This window comes from Seriola aureovittata, chromosome 1 (assembly GCF_021018895.1).
Source record: "Seriola aureovittata isolate HTS-2021-v1 ecotype China chromosome 1, ASM2101889v1, whole genome shotgun sequence".
NCBI lineage: Eukaryota > Metazoa > Chordata > Actinopteri > Carangiformes > Carangidae > Seriola > Seriola aureovittata.
In genome coordinates, this window is record NC_079364.1 from 19,303,009 (window position 1) to 19,326,991 (window position 23,983).

A 23,983-nucleotide genomic window follows, 5' to 3' on the forward strand; every position below is an offset into this window, starting at 1 on the left:
TTTTTAGATTGTCTGTGTGACGAATCTGAATATTCCGTATGGTGTTTATAGTGATGTAGCCATGTAGTGTTTTTCCACTGACTCAACTTTCTTTTGGTTCCTCCACTGCAGCGAGTACCCCCTCAATACAGCGTTATTACTATAGTGACAACGCATGAAACTATCGTGACATCATCTTCAACGTGACACACACTTGAATAATGGAGGATATCGACGTGATACTAAACAGAGAAACATCTGCAGCTCCTAGTATAGTACATTAACTAACAGAAATGTAACAGGCTACTATGAGCAGTGTACAGTCACTTGGCTGTTTAAAATGGGTCGTCTTGTACCAAATGTGCACAATGATGATGCAGTTGTGACGATTCTCTCAGACCAATCAGTAGTCCGCAGGGTTTTCAGATCACCTTTTGGTATTGCTCCACCTCATTTGGAACCTTGGTGGAGGTGATCCCAAAAAAGAAAAAGTACCAGGTACCAGTTACTATCCACAACTTTTGACCAAACCCAAAGAAGGCAAGGAGTAGAATTAGGTTGAGCTGGTACTATGCAGTGGAAAATGGCTACTATATTTCCAAAGGTTAGTATTTTAGCATATTTGTCACTACAGTACTCTACAATATGTGACCCCTCAAATAAAAAGGAGGGAGACAATAATGGTTAGAGTTAAGATTAAAGTGGCTGAATTTTTGATTTGGTATGTCTTTGAATTAGGGCTTGGACGATTATCCGACGTAATCGACGTTGTCGATTATAAAAATTATTCGACGTGGAATTTTAGTGTCGACGCGTCGTGTAAAACCACACAGGGTAAAGGTTCATAGAACAAAACTGGAACTTTCTAATGGGACCGTTTATATCCATCGTCTTTGGTTTACCCGGATACAAGCGCAGCGCAAGGGCTGGGACAACGCGGTGACGTAATTGAAGTCATTGACTACATGAATGATTTGCGTCTGTGTAATCTATTTGAACAACATGGCGGTGTCTACTAGCAGTACGACGGAGCGTGTGGAGCAACACGCGGCAAAAAAGGCTCGCACACGGTCTCCAAAGTTTGGGAAATGTTAAAAATGTTTTTTTGTGTGTGTGTGTGTGTGTGTGTGTTGGACGGGGCAAATTGTTATATTAACCTCCTAAGACCCGAACTCTTGCATGGCGTGCATTTTTAATTTCTCTTTGCTATTTAGGCTGATTGGGACCTGAGAAAAATGATGTCCACATATGAGGACATTAGTTTTAAATTTCGATTACCGAGTGGCAGTATAATATCCTCATATGTGGTCACCAGGCCCTTGTTGAGAAAAAGTTAGTATTGTGGTCTTGAGAACCCAAAATGTGAGGTCCACATATGTGGACGCCAGGTCCTAGGAGGTTAAATGACTAACTGGAAAATAATTGCAATAAAATTACTGTTAGGTTAATAAAAAAAATAATCGTTAGATTAGTCGAACAATCAAAAAAATAATCGCTAGATTAATCGTTTAAAGAATAATCGTTTGGGACAGCCCTACTTTGAATAAAACTGCAACCTGCAAACAGACCCTTCTCATGCGGTCTGAACACAAAAGGCTTCAGTCTCACAGAGGAGCCATACTTAAAATTTATGTAATAAACTACTTTCTTTGACAGAGAACTGGCAGCAGTTCTCATTAGGCTGTCAACACATGAACAAATGGCAAAAAGAAGATTAGCAACAATGTTAATAAGGATGTGCAGAGCAGTATAAACTGTGAACATGGCTTGTGTTATTTTACATTGCTGTATTAAGAAATGAAATACAACCTTTGAGAAATTATTTTAATGTTCCCCTTTGCACAGTTAATTGTCATCAAGGTAATTGTAGTGCAATTCAGCTTTAATTGTGAAAGGCAAAACAATAAGCGGAGGCACACAGTTAGATGCAAACACACACACACACACTAATCCATCCTTATTCTTGTTAAATAACCAGCAGGAGGTTAAAATCGAAGAAAGCAACACTGATGGTTGTGACATTGTATAAAATATGACTGTTTCCCGCATACAGAGTTTCACATACCTATGTTGTGTCGGTCCTTTGTTTCCTTTATTTTTTTCTCCGTTTGTCTCTGTCTGTCATCCTTTCAAATTGTTGCTGTCCTTCCCTCCCATTGTGTTCTATTTTCTTCTTATCGCTGCTGTCTCTCAATCTGATTCAATATAGTGTGCTTTATTGGCACATTAGCAGTACTGCCAAACTGGCCTGTAATCATATTCCATTCATTTTGTCACTCATTTTTTTCCTTCACCTGGGAGTGTGTTTTTATCCACGGCTCTTACCTCTCTCCCTTCCTAAATTTTGACATTCCACCAGACATCTGTCATCTTGTAACACATGCTCCACCATGCTCCTGGATTCGCTTTGGGCAAATACATCTCAAGGTGAGCTGCGTGCGTGTGTGTGTGTGTGTGTGTGTGTGTGTGTGTATGTGTGTATGTGTGTGTGTGCGTGTGTGTTCTACGCATTTACTATCTGTTGGGATGTAAGTACACCCACAAGAATAGAATACTCAAAGACTTGGCAGGCGTGTGTGTGTGTGTGTGTGTGTGTGTGTGTGTGTGTGTGTGTGTGGCCCACAGCTAGATGTCACGCAGTTGACAAGTGTCAAGATGGATATCAGCGATCTTGAGCCCCTGGTAAGTCTGTCATTATGGTAACTCATAATGACAGAACTCTCACTCATTCCTTTGTCTTTTTTTAAGTTTCTTCTTTCTCTTTCTTCATTTCCTTCATTTTCTTTCTGTTTATAGAGTTTTATTGATGCAGAATGTAGATTTTACAGCTCAGTATAACTTCTCCTTTCCTTTCAAACAGTCACATATCATACAAAGGAATCTACATAACTGACAATAGAAAATAAAACAAGGTTGAATTACTGCCTCACAGTAGTATGCATCTCCCAACCAGTAAAGTTGCAGTTTACAATCTGACTCATATGTAATAAAGACTTTGAAGGAATTTGATAAAAATGTGCAGCAAATATCCCTAGTCTGGCATCAGTCAAAAGCTATTAGAGATGTTCATAGTAAGGACATGTAGATGGTAGTAATGGACCCGAAAATGTATTTGACTGTTACTTATACAGGAAAAGTAACAACAAAAGGACAATGATCATCACTAAAGTGTGAACCCTGTCTCTAAAATCAATAGAATCATAAATCACAAGCCACATTCCAATTCTGACCAGGCACTAAGCACTTAGTTTTGCATTTGGTTCCTCCTTTATCATTTTTGTCCACATTTTTTGTTCTTTCTTTTGCCACATGCTCCAAGTAACTTTTTCTTTGTCTACACATGATGTCTTTTATTTTTACAAGCCAAGTCAAAACCAACTGAATCAAACATCAGCAGTGCTTCAGAATACAAACATTTTAATCATCATCACCCCAGTCTGTTTTAAAGATTTTTGAAAGTTTTTGAGTCTCCTGGCCAACGCCAATCTTCTCTGAAGTAATCTACCTAAAGTTAAGTTCCACAATTAGAGCTTTATTTCACATCAACCCACAAGAGACACAGGCAGGCTACACGATCTGCACCTGACTACACACAGATAAATCAATAGCGGTGCAAAAGCCTGCTGGCAGACTGACGATCAGCTGAGAGAACAAGTGGAACCAGTTACCATAAGCTACATTGCCTCCAGGGAAACCACCCCAGACTTTGTCGTGAAGAAGTTCCCAGCTCCCAACACCAACTACTTCGGGTTCAGACCAGGGAAAATCTCCAGCTACAGCGCACAGTAGGCGAGATCTTGATAATCTGCTCATGACTGGGTTGATGTTGAGATTAAATATTATTATTTTAACAATTCTTTTTCTTTTTCAAATTTCATTCAAGGCCATCTTAGTATCATTTAGTTGTATAGCCATATAGTAAATAGACAAAACATATTCTCTCCCACCATTGCCCAATGCAGTACACAGTTCATTTTATCCACTATTGATTAATCCTGTTCTTTTGCTTCACTGTTCATCTTGGTGATTATCAAACACTGCATTTACCCTGTAGTATTAGTCAGTTAATACATCTATTTACTTAAATTCAACCAATGTCCTGTTGTGTTACTATGAAATAGAGACCAGATGATACATTGACTCAAGAAATCACAGCTTCTGATATTAAACTGATTGGATTTATTATATTAGTGAATACATTTACCAATCAAAGTTATTCAATTGAAGTGGAGAGAGGCGCCCTAATTTACAAAGATTTTAATTTTTAAGTGTGGCCATGTAGCATTACAGATATTATGTGTATTTTGGAGAAATGAGAGTCATCACTATTTTGATGTATCATTCCAGTGAATAATTTTCAGTGAGAAACATGCTTTCTTTACTTAGAGACTATTTATACAGAGGAGCACAGAAAACTAATAAAGAGCTTTATCCCATGGGGAAAGGACAATCACCCAAAGCTCAATATCCGCAATACCAACAAGGTTGTAGGGGATCACCCAAGGAACAGGAGGCCACCTGTCCTGGTTGTCAGGGAGAGGAAGTGAATAGGTTGGAGTCATACAAGTCAAATCAATAAAAAACTGGATTGAATTCACAATACTAGGCTGATGGACTTAGGAATAGAAAACCACAGTGCAGAAAGAATCCAACTGAACTAACACAAGGCTACATAAGTATTTGGCAGTGTATTGTAGCGGACATACCTGGCCTGGCATCAGTCACAAGCTGTTAAAGAACTTCATTGTAAGGACATGCAGAGATATGGACCCAAAATTGACACTTTGTTACTCTTCCCACCATCAAACTATCAAATTGATAAGAAACAGAGACAAAGGACCCTTCTCTCACTGCTTAACGATGACCTCAGCATTTCACAGAGATACACAACCTGATCACAGTCAAAGAAATGCTGTGTAATCCACATTTATAGACTATTAGCTTGAGAAATGAAATGAAAAAACAATTAAACAATTCAAAAGTTCCATGGAAAATTACTCTCTTATCCAAGTTGAAACACAGGAGAAGACGGGTAACGCACCTGAAACGTGCACTAGCCCCCAGGGGATAAAAAAGTCATGATCAATTCACACAAGCCCGCCTCTGTAGCTCATAGCTTTTAGCTCTAAGCTCCACCACAAAAACTCATGGCTCTTAGCCATGTTGCATTTTACCGTTTTGTCCACGTCCTTTATTCTTTCTTTGCCACATGCTCCAAGTAACATTCTTTTTGTCTACATGCGCAATAAGCCAAGTCAAGACCAACTGAACAGAAGTGCATCAGAGTTATTTTGTAGCTTTATAAACATTATCAGGCTTTCCCTTTTGAAGACTTTTGACAGTTTAGAATCGTCTGGTCAACGCCAGTCTTCTCTAAAGTTATCCAGCCAAAGTTAAGTGCATCAGAGTTTATTTCACATCAACCCACAAGAGACAGTTTCTCTAAAACCTGGGAATCAGTTGTCAAACTAACCAAACTATCCTTTTCACAACATTAATACATGATTATTGTCTGCATTTTGAGGTTGATTTTTGCAATAACAAAGTCAAGTTAAAATATGTTTCAACGTACGACTTTTCATGAAGAAACATAATAACACTGATACTGCAGATACCACAAAAGAATCTAAAGGCATTCAATGCTAATTTTCAGTCCTTTGATGAGCAAAAAAAAACATTTTTAAATTATTTACATCATTATACTTTTCACAGCCAGTTGCCATCAGTCTGAAAACTTGGCAGCAGCATTTCACTGAAAGCTTCAATTACCATAATGGGCTGTGTGTTTATGATGTTAAGTCTCTCTCTCTCTCTTTCTACCATTCAGTCCAATTCAAAAGGACTTTACTTGCATGTGAAACAGACGTTTATATTGTCGAGGTGTGAAGATGGATGGACGGACGGACGGACGGACTGACTGACTGACTGACTGACTGATTGAGCAAAATTTTATCTTTTTTATATTTAAATGTACAGTGAGTATATCTATGTATAGAGATAAGTACTGTACAAATGGTCAGTGCAAGAAAACAAGTGATTTGACAGTTTGGTCACAACAGCTCATAAATCTTGCTGCTGTGTTTGCACATTGCTTTGTTACGCCCAGATGAAATGGATGTTTTCTGTTAATAACCGCGAGTCTTTTCGGTGGTTGTAACCTGTGGGCAGTGTTTGTCTCTGATGTCTCGTTTAAGTTGGCAAGTGGTTAAAAAGTGCAGCTCAGTTTCCACCTTGTACTGTGTACGGTAGCTGTACAGTCTATCTAGTCTGGGGAGCCAATTCTGATTGTGTGGCGGTCTCTCTCCATGGCAAGGCTGTGCTCACTGAATCTGTGCATGGTCGAGGATTTCCTTTGTTTTGGATCGGTCACCATGGTCAGGTAATCTGCCACTGGTTTATTCTTCCTAACAAATGTGTCAAATACTTTTTGTTTTCTTAGAAATGTTTGTCAGCAAAGTCCCAGAACCAGCTGGTCTAGGGGGCTTCTCACTAGGGTCTCTCAGTAGCTGAGAGCTTTGTTAAGGAGAGCGTCAGGTCACTTTCTTTTAGGAGATTTTAAAATTTAAGTGCTGTCTTTTGAATTTTTATTATTAGTAGGTATCATCTTAATTCTCCTTTGCATGCAATATTTTAAGATTTCCATTGGATGTGGATTTTTTTCGCATGCAGGGGACCCCAGTGGACCCCAAAACCTTGCAACCATAGAAGTGAAATAAGTTCTATAATGGGGTTCAGTATTTTAAGCTGGATCTGAATTGGGATGTCCAACTTTATGTTCATTTTGATGATGTAAAACACCCTTCTTGTCTTGTCTCTCAGGGTGTTCACAGTCTTGTTGAAGTTACCTGTGGTGCTGATGTTTAGGCTGTGTTGAGAAAAGTTTTTTGTATGTTGAAGAGCAATGGTATCTACATAGAACTTTGAGATTTTGGGTTAAGGTTAGGGTTAGTTAGTGTCGGGTGTTTTTTGGGAATACCAGAAATTTTGGTTAGATTCACTGTCAAGGCCCAGGTCTGAGAGAATTGGTGCAGAAGATCAAGGTGCTGTTGTAGCCCTTCTTTGTTTGTTAGGAGGTTCAGACGCAAGCTACATCCTTTTCTGCTGCCCAGCTTTAGGGGAAAGAAGTCTGTGTTTTTTGTGCACTTGTTGTTCAGTAAGTGATGCAGACCATAATGCCAAATTGAATCATAGGCTTTTTTGATGTCAACAAAGCAGGAGAATCATTTGCTTTTGTTTACTTGGTTGTCAATTAGGGTGATGGGGGTGAAGATATGGTCTGTTGTACTATAATTTGGTAAAAAAAAAAAAAAAAAAAACAATTTGGGATTTGCTCAGGACATTATTTTCAGTGTGGAGTTGACAGAGTTTGTGGTTTATGATCATTCAGAGGATTTTCCAGAGGTTGCTTTTGAAAAAGATCCTATGGTTGTTGCTTGGGGTTGAATTTGTCTCTCGTCCAACTTTTGTGGAGCAGTGTATCAGTCTTTGGTTCCAAATATTGAGGAAGAGCCTGGATTGAAGGACGATGTTAAAAAGTTTTAGTATAGCCAGTTTGAATTTGAGGTCTGTGAACTTTATCAATTTTTTGGGATGTCGTCAACACTACAGGCGTTCTTGGTTTACAAGGATTTCATTTATTCCTGTTGTTTATTATGTAATTACGGAGTCTAGCTGGTTCTGACAGTCTTTTATGGTTGACTCTGAACTTCGTACTTTATCTTGTATGTGTTTTTGCTGTTAATTCTCCTCTGTTGGACCAAAGAGATTGGAGAAGTGGTTTACCCATGCATCTCCATTTTGAATGGGTAGGTCCTCATGTTTTTGTTTGATTAGAGTGTTCCAATTTTCCCAGAAGTGGTTTGTTTTTATGGATTCTTTTTCTCTCTCACAATCTCTCTCCCTCTCTCTCTCAAACATACAAACACACACATACAAAATTACAAACACACAGAGCTGCTGTGATTAACTGTGAAGTGTAACATTACGGCATTCAAAAACAAGACAGCTACACATTTACATGCACGTATTGGGTTTTCCTGCAGGGCTGAAAACCTAAGAGCTCTCAGGGGGTAACACTGATCAAAGTGTGTAACATGGTGATATTATACATTGTGACAGCATCACATATATACACGCAAGGAAGCACACACAAAACACACCACTGGCGGTTGTTTGTTTATCCTGGGGAAAAACTGAAACTAAAGATCATGTAGAGGTCATTAAGGACCTCTTGTTTATTTGTTTGTTTCTTCCTGTCTTTTTTAGTTTCATTTTGTCATATGTGTAATTGCCTTTAAATGTATAAATGGTGGACCACCTAGCCAAGGTGTAAAGAGGAAAAAGGCCCATATTGCTGTTGGGACAAATGTTAAAACACATAAAATAAGTTTAGCCATTAAATCAAGGTCAGTTCCACTTCAGGCTTATGCTGAGCCCTGTAAAATGATATTAAATGTCTCACATCACATTTAAAGAAGTGCAGGCATGCACACTGAGTTTCTGCAGGTACTGGGCGCTTTTCTGATTCCCTACAAGAGTAACTAACCCTGAACAACACTGTCAGCAACATCACTGAATCAAACATAGCTAAGCGGAGTCAAGAGCACAACCTTTATCTCTCTCACTCTCTTTCTTCCTCTCTCGCTCTCCCCCAGTCTCTCTGAGACAGTCTATTTCTTCTCACTCTATTTGTCATTCTGTCATACTCTGTCAGTTTCTTGTTGTCCCTCTTCCTCTGTCTATACATTTATCAAATTACCTCTCTCTCTACCTGTCTCACTCTTTGTTTCAAGTGGATTCCATTTAGTTTAGTACCAGCTGAATTCGATTTAAAGCGCTGCATTGACATGGTAAGATGCAGTATGTAATCAAATATATAACACATACCTCAGCCAAGGCCACACATTTGCTTACACCAGATCCAGATTATCATCTGTGTCTGCACCAAATTGTACAAACTCATAGATCTCAAAACCATCTATGTCTATCAAGATCCAAACATTATTTCCTGTGAAATTGACAAAATGTCAAAAAATGCCATATTTCATAATGTTATGGAAAGTGATTAAAAATATTCCTGGATCCAACCCTTTAACCAGATCTGCACCAAAATTTGACGGGTTTCCACTGGATGATGCCCCATCCCTCCACCCAGTTTGATGCAAATGGGTTCAGTGCTATTTGTATAATCCTGCTGACAAACAAACATACAGGTGAAAGCATAACCTCTTTGGGGGACATAAATATAATAAATGTATTGTTCTAATGAATAAGTATTTAGAGGAACATCTACATCTGTCCCTCTCACCTTGTGACACTATGACTGTCACCACCTTTATCTCTTTATTAGTGTCAGCTTTGGCATAATATGAAAAACACGCAAGCAAAATGATCAACTGATTAACTCACAACTACTTTATCACCTTCTTGTAATGCACAGTCGCACACACACTCACATGCAGCACAAACAACAACAGTTGTGTTACTACTGAATCAGCACGTCAGCAAGGCCATGACTTTCACACTCCATTATGACTGTGTGTATGTGTGTGTACGTGTGTGTGTGTGTGTGTGTGTGTGTGTGTGTGTGTGTGTGTGTATCAGAGACAGAGAAAGAAAAACGTGACGTATAAATTGCATTTAAAGTTGTTGTATTCATTGTGATGGAAGCCATACCTTCATAGACTGCTTTAAACCCTGCTGAGCCGATAGTATCATCTGACTGCAGGTGTAGCCACATCTGATTGGACAAGCTGACGATGAGGTCAGGAACACTGGAGCCAGTGAGTCTACACACACACACACACACACACACACACACACACACACACACACACACACACACACACACACACACACACACACACACACAAAAATAGGCAGACATTATCACAACCTGTCAAGAAGCATTACTGGTGTATCACTTTCTACTTTAATTCAAGTTCATTTTAATTATTTACATAGCCTAGAACACTGTATTAATACTAATAAAAGCCTAATCCTTCACACCTCTTGTAATGTGTACGAATTGAACTCCAACAGTTCCCTCAAAACATCAGAAATCAATAATTCAGTTCAGTATATCAAATATGTACCTGCACAAAAACATCCATGTGTTTGCAATTGTCCTTGTGATTACCACCATTAGCTTGTTCTATATTGCTATATGTCAACATTACTATATCATGGGCCAGAAAATATAATTAGTGCTTACACATAGAGTACTCTCCGAGTGTCTCCTATCTTGCCTCCGTCTCCCACAGTTAATGTGTCATATCCTCTTTCCAGGTCAAACTCTTCAAATGACAGCTTTATCACCTAGAACAAAAACGAAAGCAGAAAGCAACGGTACAGACATTTATAAACACAGATGTGTAAAGATGAGGGTACAGAAAAAGCAAAAAGAGAGACAGAGAATCACTTAGAGACTTATTATGAGTTCCTGCAGGGATGAGCTCATGCTTTTCCATCCTTACAATTTCCAGTAATAGAAAGTAATGATTATATCACTGGGGAAATTTGAAAGCCTAGCATTGAAATGTGAGTTTTATTTCACAAACAACTGTCTCTCAAGCAGTGACAGCTCTATATGATGTTAATAACAATAAATTAATGACGTGCATTATAAAGTAGCACTGTGCAAACAAAAAACATCCTTTTCAAAAAGACTGACAGCATCTGTCAACCTCATGACCTCATGATTCTTGTAATTTAGTCTGACTTCATGGCATGGAGTCAGACTAAATTACAGCACAGAGGAAAACCACTTTAGAGCAGAAAGTACGGAGCAGGCTTCTATTATCTCTGCCAAAACAAGACTAAAGTTTTACATTTCTTTGCAATGTAGGGCTCACCTTTGTGAGAGGAACAAAGATGAGGCACTGACATACTCTCTAGGCAGCATTGTTGCACTTCCAAAATTGGTTGTATATTGGTTGTAAGTGTATATTCTCATTCAGTCTTAGAACAAACAACACTTAATGCTGGAAACTGATGACACCGATAGCATCATCAAACCCAGGAATTCTGGGAATGATCCCAGATATGCCAGAATGTGACATGTATCATGCACCAACTGGGAAATCAATGGAAAGAGATAAAATACACAACGATCTATTACAGTGGACAGTCCATAGCTAGCCAACAGTGTCCAAAACCACAAAGGCATATATTCTGTGGGTGTGTTCTCTTTTTAGCAGGGGGCAAAAAAAGTGGGAGGGAGTATCCTATCATATAAAGGACTACTACTAATAATACCAGCGTTATGAGAGAGAGGGACTACTGATCTTCTTAGCCGTGACCATCATCTTATTTAATTAAAGCTGCTATGCCAAAGGTATAACAATTGTAAAAGTGATAATGGCATATTGGTATTCCAAAATAATACATTTTTTAATGAAAGAAAAAAACTCTGATACATCCTTGCTTTTATTTAGCAGATTCCTTCTTTAAATTCATAGAAAAATCCTGAACTGCACACACTTTACCCTGCAAACACACCCCTCTGTTGTTTAACAGAGAAATTGAGTGTTAAATGCCTTACTTGAAGTCACGTTCATGGCTGTAGCTGCATGCATACATCTCTGGATCATCGATCTACTTTGAGTTCTAAAATGCCGTAATACTGGTGTTCTATTATTTGCTGCTTGCCCATTATTTATTAGCAGTAGATCATAACCCTGACAGAATGGAGGATGGCAGATTCCTGCTGTATTCAGGAAACCTCTAAGAAAAAAGAGCTGGTCTCAGTCAGTGAGTTTCTCGTGAATTAAAGGAGTAAGATGAACCATGAATATGTGATATTGTGGATGAGAATCAATCACATGGCAAATCACACTGTAGGGAAGAAAACCCTTACCGCAGGTGACAAGTGTAAAGACCCTTCCAACATGCTAGAATCAGTAACGCATAGCTAAGCCTTTGGCCGTGTTTTGTCAAAATAAAAATGGCTAGCAAATGTTCAAATAATGTAAAAGGATATGGAACAATCTGAGGGATTAACTGCCATCACGACAGGAATAGCAAAGAAGCCATGTATAACTGTATAAATCTGTATTTATACACGTTTGAATGTATCCATACACACAAACACACACATTTTCTACAACAGCTCTAACTGTTATGCAAATAGGCTAATACTTAAAAGAAAAAAGCGTGTTTATTTTTGACTTCAGCAACTTACATTCAAGATGCAGCTCAATAAATATGAGACTGATACTTGTAGAAAGAATTTTACTGTCTTATTATACACTGAATGTTGCCGCCTCTGGCAATGTTTAGTCTCTGCAAAATGGCCAAAAAATAATGGGGAAAAGATGCAAAACAACATGGTGAGGTATTATCTCCTGGCTAACAACAAATCACAGGGACCATTAATAAACCATTGTCTTTTATTTGCTGATGTATTTTTGCATTATCTTTTTCACTCTGTTCACTAGAACACAAGGGTTTCTGTAGATTTTTAAAAGATGCATCATCATCACTGTTAAACTCTTCAGATGTTTCTTAACCATATTTTAAGAACAGAATATTTTATCCATTAACACTAGTACTGTTCACATCAACTACAAAGATATTAAGGGGGATACAGAAACCATTGTTTGGTTGTCAAACATCAAACTATTATTTTAATAACTATTTTTAACAGGCAAGACAAAAAAAAGTCTGCCAATCGCCTGCCACATATGCACAAACAGAAATGCACATTCACAGGCGTACAAAAGAGAGGAATATCGATTTTATTTTATTTGTCTCCTTTGTCTATGTAGACAAATACCCAAATCCTTTCATTTAAATCTTATTTGCATACAGCAATAATTATCACTGGCTGAAAGTGACTGTTCAATAGTTGAAAAAACACAAAAAGGACATGCAACTCACTATAGCTTTCTAGCTAATATCTCCTTATCAACAGTAAATCTGAAAAGACGCCTTTTTGTGAGGCATATGAAACATGACAAACGGAACAGTGAAAGATGTTGTTTGATGTGGTGTTGTTGTGGGCTGCATGTGTGTTTGTGTCTGAGAAGTTAAGGTTGTTGTTAAGAATGTACAGCTGCAGCAGCTTGTGGTCATAAAGAAAGGGAGTGAAGCAGAACAGAATCAGAAACAGACTATGGTTTTCTGCGCATCCAAGCGTGCCTGTGTGCATGTGTGTATATGTCTATAATAACTGAAGCAGAATGATAGGCATGCCTGTTTCACTGAATTTGTGAGTGCAGTTTGGCTGCGTTTCTGTGCCTACATGTTTCTGTCTTTGTTTACATCTTTGTGTGTATGTGTGTGTCTAGACACTCAAGGCAGATTGCTTAGTAGCAGCAGACTCAAAGGAAGGAACTGAAGCGTTATCACACTAAGGTCATTAGCAAGAAGCTCAGTGCTGTTCAATAGATCCAAATGAGCCCATTTAGAAAGACATTAAGAGCAGCCTGCAACCCCAAACTACATCAGATTAGCTTCTTTATTTTCTAAAGCAAAGAAAGAAACAAAGAAAAGAAGGAAGGAATCAACGACAGAAAGAAAAAAAGGACAGGAAGCGTAATTTAGACGTTTTAGACAATTTAGACAAATTTTCAACTGAAACAAACAGTGTACAGTACACACATAATTTGCCTTCAGTTTAACCACAGTTTTGTGTATTCTCGTTTGATTCCATTCGATTATTGAGCTTTTGTTCCTGTTTTTCCTTTTATTCCGTATTTCAGAGGAGACTTGCTCATTTTCAAGATCAGTAAAAGAATAAATAATTTAGACATCTTGCAGCCATGACACCTGTCAACATGTTAATGGTCAGACCCATGAGTACCCAGTAGTCATTCCTACAATATTACATGATTACTCAGTAGTTGTTACTACATTATTATATGAACACTCAGCACTTATTACTACATTATTACATAAGTACTCAGCACTAATGGGATGGACTACACACATTGTCGAACTTGGCCTTCATTTTGATGTTAGCTGAGCACCTGTAAAGTTTCATGGTTGTATCTTGCACAGCTGTGACAGTACCATGGTGACAACATTCATCCACAGACACACAGACATATAAACACCTGCCAACGCACTCAAAACTGCCTCTGTGGTAGTTCCTGCTACAGTAGGTGCGTCCAGGACCACATTTTAGCATGATGACACATACAAAACACACAGAGACTCACAAGTTGAAAACAGCCCCACTGTCACAGCTGGTTACCATGTTTCTGTTTAAGGGTGGATGCTCTGTGGATGCTCTTTGAAGGGATAAGTGAAGCGTTATCACTTTGAGGTCACTAGTAAGCAACAGAGTAGCTCAATAGGCTATTTAAACATTGTTAAGAGCACTGAGAAATCCAAACCAACAATGAAAAACCTCCAGTCAGTCAACCAGTGAAGTTGTAGTGCCATAAAATTTTTGGTCTCCTCAGGGGACGATCACAGCACAGAGGAAACTGATAATAATAATAATCTTTCTCTTACTCTCATCCTGAATTCACAGCAGATATGTGTGTTTGCCACTCAAGTCAAACAATGTTAGACATCCTTTTGGGTGTCAGCGTTATCAGAGCCTCATAAACATTACAAGCACTGTACACTGAAGACATTCATTTTATCTACAGCATAACAAAATCGGGTTGCACGGCTACCTAGAGATGCCCCTTCCATTGCCCCAGAAAAAAAATCTTGAACCTGAAAAACTATATTGTGTCTGCTGATCTTGCCCACACTATTGTGACCTTACGTCAGAATAGTGCAAGAGAACACAAAGCCATAATTGAGTGGACGAGTTCTTGAATTCCCTTGTTGCACTGAGGCTGCAGCAGAGCTGAGTCACTGCTGAGCAGCAACTGTGGGGGAGAAATTATCACATAAATATCTATCTATCCATCCATCCATCCATCCATCCATCCATCCATCCATCCATCCATCTCATCATCACTTCACTGCAGCCTAAGCTACAGACAGGCTGGTTAAGGTTCAAAATCCTGCACTTCAGCAGGTCAGATGCTTCTCTGTATGGTTATTTACACTTGGGTCCTCTGGTCAGAGGGCAGCCAACCTGCCATACTTATGCTGTTGTGCAGCCCTAGGTTCCCCTAAAAAAATAAGAATTGATTTGGGCCCTGTTAAAATGTCAACACTCTGCACACATCTAATGAATTATATTCAGTCAGCCATTTCAAGTACAGAATAAGCTGAGGTGACCCCTACCAAGGTTAGCACACATGGGTATAGGTTTCATTTCAATCTTGGGGGCAGTACTGCCAATTTCATTATTGCAATCACACCTAACAAAACTACACAAAACTGGTTATTTTCCTCACATCAGTACTTTCTAGCAGAACACCAAACAATCGATATTTTCACTCTCAACCTCTCAACTGACCCAATGTAGCAGATACTCTATTTAATAAAGTTAAAGCATTTTGCTCCTTCGGCTTTTGAAGATATGACAGAATAGCAGGTCTTCATATTACTTTCCAACAAAATAGCACATTTACAAATTGACTCATTTAAATCAGAAGCTAGCAGTGATGGTGTGTAGTAAGTGTGTGTGTGTGTGTGTGTGTGTGTGTGTGTGTGTGTGTGTGTGTGTGTGTGTGTGTGTCAGAAGGTATGCAATTCATTCACCAGACGGGCCCAAACATGTCTGAGCATGACAGAAGTGAATTTAAAAATGGAAAATCCAATACTTTGAATCTACATTACACATATTCACAAGTTTGCAGCCCCAAACTGACATGAGAGGTAATGTAATTTCAACACTTACTTATATACCCAGAAATGATATAATGTGACATCAGTAAACTGCACACTGATGATTACAAACTTGGATGGTCTAGGACTGACTAGAAACTGACTGGCAAGGCAAAATAATGTTGTCCGACTTCCTCTAAATTAAAAACCTTTTTCATTAATTTTGTCACTTCCTGTCCACATTGATAATGTAGCACTAATAGCCACACCTAACGCCACAATTTTGGTGATCTACAGGGTCTTCACAGGGGCAGAGGCAGATTTGGCAAACTCTTTTCTGCTACAGGCTCAACGGGGCATTAGAGAGGTGTTTAGATTATTTTTACATACATATTGTGTCTACTGGAGCTTTAATGCATTTTCTACTACCCTGACTGAAAAACAAACTGTCAAGAAAAAGTTGAAAACATGTGCTGAGGTGACCCCTTGCCAGAAGTAGCACAGAGAGGGAACAGCTGTCCTGAAAGCAGAGTGTACGAGAATTCCCTTGCTGACATTGTGCAGCTATGTTGAGTCATTGGTGAGCTGCCACTATGGCAGTTTGGGACCTTTTTTTCCCCATAGATTACTTTTAGTCTTGCAGCCAAATAAACAAGTATAGAATAACCTGAAACCCTGTTTAAGGACACAGCCCTCAGCACACCTTCATGTCTGGGAAAGGCATTTTCATAATGAGTAATCAGTTACAGAAAACGAATTACCCATAATCAATCTATCAAATTGCTCAATTGATTAACAGAATCTTATCAACGTATGTCTTTTTCTCTTTTTTTCTCACTGACAGTTTAATCCGAATTTTAGAAGCAATTGTGCTGCTCATTGCAGCTCATCTTTACAGTGCCCTGCATCTTGCAGGTACAGTGAATTTTATGATGGATACAGACCATGCATCGGAGCAATGAGGGACAAACACAGCAGCAGTGCGTATACCGGGCCACTGCTTGTACATTTTCATCCTCACAATTCATTTAGATAAGCACTGGAGAACCGCTACAAGATGCTAACCAGCACAAAGTAGTAACTGCTGCATATATGTGCAAGTCCGATGTCACAGCCCCATGCAGTCCAGTGGGCCAGAGTATAAGTTAGTAGTCTCAGTAGTGTTAATGTCATGGAGATGTTCCCATGGTCTACTGCCATTATAATGAATCAAGGCAGGGATTTTACTGCTCTCTGCGTATAAAACGCAATACACCTTCATTAATTGCTTTGTTTTACATGTTTATTATTTTTCAGATTCTCTCTAACCTCTCTCTGACCAGAGGGCACAGGGCAGAGAGTGACAGCCAGGTAACCACAGGGCTAACATAGATAGACAATCACTCATTAACAGTCTAACTGACCTGCATGTCTTTGGACTGTGTGGGGAAACAAAACAGGGATAAAATAAAACCAATAGGCTGTGGTTGCTAACTGAAGCCAGGTCAATCTAGCTCTTAGCCACTGTGCTCTCTCACATCGAAACAACTTTCACCTCAACTTAAGAACTAGTTGAACCACTTCTACTCCAGACAGACCTCTACTTCAGTGTATGGAGTAAACAAGAGGTTGATAAATTAAAATAGACGATGTGATGCATGGTGTAGAAATCTGACCATAGTGATTGACACCCATGAATGGCAGCCCATGCAGCCAATCAATATGTTGGCACTTCCACTTGATCTCAGCTCAGTGGAAACAGCTGTGGTAATGGAGATAAAAGATAAAAGAATGGCTGAACTTCTTGAGGTCTGGCCACAAGAGATTAATTTCCTAACATGTAACAAGGTCATTGCATCTGCAGTATAATAAAATGGTTCCATAGTGCAGTAGAGGGTACGGTATTTGTGGTTAAATATAACTGAATTTTGGGTTTATATACCAATATTTTTTAAGCGCACTTATTGTATGTCAGTGTTGTTGTATGCTCAGACAGGTGATTTTCCATGTGGGACAAATAAAGTACCGATCAATTTCAAAACATACTGGAAAGGATTAAAGTCTGTTGGCTTGAACCTGAAAGTACCCAGATGTGCCAGATTTATCTGTTACAATTCTGCCCTGAGGTGACGTTTGCCTTAAGTGGTAACAAAGCAAAAAGCTGCCGTCTGGTAAAACTACTCCCTTGATGAGGCGTTACAGCACCTTTGAGTGCTGTTGACCTGTTGGCTGGACAGTTTAGGAAAATAAACTACGTACTATGTTTGAGCAACAGCTGCATGACAGTTCTAGGGAAACTGCATCATAAACTACTCTGTGATGCAATAGAAAACTACCTCACAACAGTACACTATGGGTTGAGAGGTTTCATTTTGACAATTTTACATTACAGATTTGAAATAAATTGAATTTAATAGTATTTCCATGAGAGGAGGCCAGAGTACAAAACTAAAAGGCATAACCATATCACCATGGTCAGCCTCCTTTGGACAAACAGGTATTAGTGTGCAGAAATGAGAGCCATAGACAGTGCTGATACAGTGAATTATGGTCAGTCAGGCTGCAAAATTGCACTCAAAAGCCAAAACAGCATGAAGCCTTGAACTGATATAATGTGCTAATCAAGCAGCATTGGTGAAAGTCTTTCCGTGACCATGGACACAGATGGATATTTACTCTGCACTTAACTAATTTTTATTTTTGCTCAGTCTATGTGACCAACAAACTCACTGAGCTATGGCCTGTATGTTGTATCATTTGTAGTGATTCAGAGATGACACAGTATCTTACTGTAGCTGCAATGCAGTTGTATCAACACTACAACATATAGACTATTAGAGTAAATTTACAGTGGGTAGTAGTCAAGCCTAAGCTTACACTAAGTAACACTTCACAATTCAAAAGACAAATTCTGATGAAAAGTTAATCCTACAACACTGTTATAAAACTGGTTTTATTTTTGTAACTTGGGGTATCAGTTCCATCAGTCATGATAACTTTGGGGCAACATAGCTTGAACATCGTCCAACTGGGCAACAGTAGTCAGAGAAACTCCCAGATGGAAGCTGAAATTATGATCCAAACTATGACCCAAAATGATGACACAAAGAACCTGTTACAGTTTGCAGACCAAATATTGGTTCAACATAATCTGCTGTAGTTGTGCACACATTTTTCCTGTCCAATGCTGTTGCACTCACTTTTTAGTTTTATCTCAAAATAAGCTGGACACTAATCAGGCAAAACAGTTTTCTGGTTGTGCTTACTGTAGGACCTACTTTTAGTGATATTGTAGTTACTGAGTTATTGCTAAAAAATAGAACCACTGGCCAGAGTTACGGAAATAAAACCCAAGCTGTATGGAAAATAGTCTTCCTTTAACTTCAGTTTGCACTGTATGTAATGTTTTTCTATTTTTTCTTAAATGCTCCAAAACATACAATAATGTGGAAAACATAATGTGCTGTCACAACTTTCTGTGGTCCAGACTCTGAGCAGCCTGGCTGAAATATTCCCCTCTGCATTCCCTGCATTTTTGAGTGAGCCTTGTACTTCCAACAAGGCCCAAGTTAGGGGTGGAAGCTCATGGCTGTCAATAAATGCATGAACACGCTTCTGTCCTATTACACTCAAAATACACTGCCTGGCTTGGTTGTGCATGGTGGCTGCATCACTGAACTGCTTCGGCTCACAGGCGTGTGTGCGTTCACACCGACTGCGTCTCTGCTACATTGCTGCTACTGCCAGTTCTATATTTCTACACTGAGGTTGCCTTGACCTTTTTTTATCCTCATTCAGAGCAAGACACACAGGGGACCCCCCCCCCACACACACATCATGCGTGAAAAAACAGGAGAGACGATCTCTAGATCATGTGATGCAGCCACGAGACGTGAGACGTCTCAGGCACGTCACGTAAGCAGTGTGTCCACTCTAACCTGTTAACACGGGCACCAAAATGAAAACCAAGACGTTCCGCAGCTGCCACGCACACACTATGCAGGCAGTGTACTCCAGGCTGTACTCTTCTTCTACATTAATTGAAACAGTGTATATGACAAAGATGTAGGTGAAGAGCTGGGTGGAGCAAAACAGAGCAGGAAGAGTAAGGGGTGGAAGGAGGGACTGGATTGTTTTTGAGTCTAATGCTGGTGCTACCTTTATTTCCACTTTCAGCTAAAAAACTAAAATGTTGCGAAATGTACCTTTTTTGATAATACACTGAATATGGGGCACAATTTTTTCATTGTGTAACAGCTTGAGCAATAATGTAGTCCTGTTGCAAAACAATGCACTGTTGCAGAATCACACTGGACTTTAACATACTCTGGCTGAGGCCTTTATTGGCCTCAATTTCTGTATCAAGTTAAATTTAACAGAATCTGATAGAATGTCACAGAATATGTCCTGCCAACACAAAAGTAATGATGATGATGATCCATGCATGAAAATGACCCGACATCCATACTATACACACACACATCCACCCACACACACACACACACACACACACACACACACACACACACACTAATAAGTATTCATCAGGAAAAAGACAGCAGTGATTATAGGCCTAATGGGCATGTGTGACGATGCGTTTCAGGGTGTATGTGTGTGAGCAGTCAGGCATGGTTCAGACCTGAACAAAATAATTGTCTGCTTGATATTAATGAATCAAATGACTGACACAGGCACGCGCCTACACACACACACACGCATCGACAGTGTTAAGTTCTTTTTACACCCTGCACCTGAGTTTTTCCTCAATACCACACCAAAGTTGACAGTTTACTCCACAACATATTTTCACAACCTCTGGCAGTTAGCAATTAAGTTGGCAAACAGAAAACAATCAGTAAACATTTATGAAATCACACATGATCAGATATGTGTGTACACACTTAATAACACAGGCATACACACAAACAGAAGCACACTCACAGCATTTTACCGAAAGGCTGTCAGACCAGCGCAAACTATATTGATTGTGCTGCTTCTATTCAGAATGACAACAGACACAAAAACAGCCAGCTTCACTTTTTGGCTATTTAAACATGTGCACGTAAACCCACACATTGAGGGAACAAAACAGCACACACACTTCAATAAAAACACTTGTCTCTGTCTCAATTTTCTATAACATGTTATTGATGAAAGAAGTCATCTGGATTAATAGGCAGTCAGAGGCCGAGCGAGGTGGAAGGAGAATAAAGACGAAGATGAGAGGAGTCACAGAGGGACAAAGCAGGAGTTTGGGATGGAATCAGAGAAATGTAAAGAGAAAAAAGAAAGGTCTACAAGAAGATGAATGTTATTTATCTTAATTCATGCTCATTTACTCAATTTAAATATCTTGTTCTCTCCTTAAGTCTCTGCATTATCTTTATCACCAACCACAAAAACCTCATATAAACATCAATTTTTTTATTTTTTTTGGAAACTTATACTTAGGATTCTAAGTGGCGTGTTTAATCATCTGTCAGAAAATTCAAGTCAAGGGCCTTTAAGCAAGGTGTCCAGACAAAGAGATGGTTGCTGATAAAAAACACAGAACTAGCTGATAACGACTTCACAGCTCAACTACTGAGGCTCACTTCAGCTCATTCAGATACAAATACTAATAAAGTAATTTGAATATTCAGAAATATTCTTAGACAGTACATGAAACTTGTTGTTGTTTATTTTATTCAAGCCTTTACTTTTAAGACACCGGGATTAAATTTGGGATAAAGACATCCATGTACAGTAGAGGTACAGGGTTTAATCGTCCAGTGTGCTAAACATAGCCAACAAAGTGTTTCCGCTATGATCTTTGTCAGCAGGAGGGGCTGTGGTGCATTCCACCACACACATGCTCTGGTGTGCAATGGCATGTACACAGAAAGGGTCGGTAAAAACTTTATGGATGTTTTGATGGCAGGCAAAATATATATAACAGAAACACTATCAACAAGCCCAAGTCTGATCTGAGCTCCAAATTTTGAAGAAAGTCTATAAGATCAAAGAACAGTCTGTTTTTAAAATGTAGTGGTGAAAGCTAATGCAAGCATACTGTATATGCAGCCATGATATAGACCATGTCAAGGTATAACTGGAAACATATTGATATTAGGTAATATTACAATATAATCTCAACAAATACACAAGAGATTAATCTAGTCTTAGAGTAAAATCTAAAAGTAAAGAAAAAAAGGATCAATAACACAGGGTGCCATGGGTTCGAGTCTGACGCAAGGCCCTTTGCTGCAGCTTTTCCTTACTTAACTAAATACTAACTAAATAACTAATACTTAAATAAATAACAGCACTGTTTACATGAAAAGTCCTGTTTTCCTTATTTATTCTAACCATTAAATTTGCAAGGTCCAAATATTCTTCAGATCCACTTTATTGTACTAAAACTACAGAAACTTGATTTTTTTTTCTGAATTTTATCCTTAAAGTTTCAATAATAATAAATAGCATTGTCCAGGTCAACTGGCTTTTGGTTGTTATCTTTTCAATATAGACAGCAATGTGTCGAGTTTAAGTTCTGTACCACCTGGTTTGAAGCACATGATCACGAGCAAAAGCACCAGTGGCCTGCTCACCACTCTGACTTACATAACATTTTGCATATGCCTAAAAAAGACATCATCAATGTTCAGATCTAATGGTTAATATAGACTTCAGAGAAAATAAATGTTTATGGTAAAGCTCCTGATTTTCGTGGGTATTTTTCTAACACATCAAGAACACAGAATTGTTTGGCATCATGCAACACTGGATCATTTCACTAAGTGGTTGAATGAAGAGTATTACACATTATGTATCATCTCTATAACTTTTTCAAAAGGAAAATTAGAAAGAAACAGTTGGTAATTGTTCAAAATATGAAGCACTGACATATTCTTTTAATATGTTGTACTAATGACTTGTCTTGTGGATCTTTCATGCTCAATTGTATTCCTGTGTGAATACTGTTGACTCTATTGTTCTATTCTATTCCATTCTAGTCTATAACTTTCTTTATCCTCTTGTTTGTCTCTGTCCTTGCCTCTCCCTCTGTGTATGTAGATAGTGACATTCTGCAAATGCCAGCAGCTGTAGTAGCTGATAATCTGTCATTATAGTACATTCTTAAAGTGCTCTCACAACTGAAGCATTTTTAACACACACACACACACACACACACACACACACACACACACACACAGTCCCAAGAATAGATAAAATACATTCCACCTGTCATAAGCTCAGGCTACATGAATCTATTATACTCTATTCTATTGTGTTCTATTTGAAACCACAAGCAACAACCTGACACACACACTACACATGTATGGCTTTCTATCTGTCACCTGACACCAACCACAATCACTAATAATATGAAATACATTTCTCATGATAAAATATTTAGAAATGCTGTGTTGTGTTGTGTGTGCAATTGTGATTTCCTAGACTTCAAATAAAATGCTCCGTCAATAGCTGCAAAGCTGATGTCAATTCAAAGAAATGTCTTGACTGCCTTATGCTGATTTGATATAACCTCGAAAGTGCATTATTCTCTCAAAATACAAATTCATTAGAGTTTGGTGAATGAGGCAATCATTACACTCACACACAGTAACACGTGGGTGAAACTGTGTTATAGCTTGACACAAGCTGTTGGTCATCTTACACTATCAAGGTCAGAGACACAGAGAGGTGAGAACAAAAAGCCAATATCTCTCTAATTTTCCCACTCCCTTTTATTTTTTGTTCTCCCTCCTCAATTATATCTCACAATTTCTTCATCCCACTCCCTCAGAGGCTAAGAAGTGAGTAGACTCTATTTCCATCCATCTTTGGAGACAACTTCAATGTCACATGTCAAGTACCTGCTTGGACATTCAGTACTTTTCACTCTTTCTGAAAACCCACTTTTTAGCTGTGAAGTAGCAAGCTGAATATTCTGGCTCATTTTTCTCCTCTATACTTCCATCTCTCTTTTTCGCTGTAGTTTTCAATGAGCTCGGTGCTATCTTGCTCTCTTTTTGCTCTGCCCTCTCACTCTACTCTCACCATGTTCAAACTTAACATTTTAGACAAATCAAAGTGAAGGGAGGAAAGAAGATGATAGAAGAAAAAAGTGGATGGGAAGAGAGTAGTACAGAGCGGAGTTGATGAGTAGAGAGGTGAGGAGAGAGGAGAAACTAAGAGGTAAGTGGGGGATAAGGAAGAGAGAAAAGGAAACAGTGGAGACAAAGAGAAAAGAAGCAGGGAAAGGGGAGTCGAAGTGGAGACAGGATATGTGACGAGACATGAGAAGAAGATAATACCACAAAAGAAACTGTAGATAGAGACACTTGAGATGTTGTACTGCAGG

At 38.8% G+C, this 23,983-nt stretch overlaps 1 protein-coding gene across 1 annotated transcript in view; it reads right to left on the reverse strand.

Annotated features, from left to right (window-relative positions):
- LOC130174222 (CUB and sushi domain-containing protein 1-like) overlaps positions 1 to 23,983 on the reverse strand; it is a 409,154-nt gene that overhangs the window by 151,014 nt on the left and 234,157 nt on the right. Inside the window, exons 11-12 of the mRNA XM_056383857.1 lie at positions 10,193 to 10,296; positions 9,655 to 9,767 (exon numbers count right to left, since the gene is read on the reverse strand). Of these exons, the coding sequence (XP_056239832.1) occupies positions 9,655 to 9,767; positions 10,193 to 10,296 (217 nt within the window). The remainder of the gene's footprint in view (positions 1 to 9,654; positions 9,768 to 10,192; positions 10,297 to 23,983) is intronic.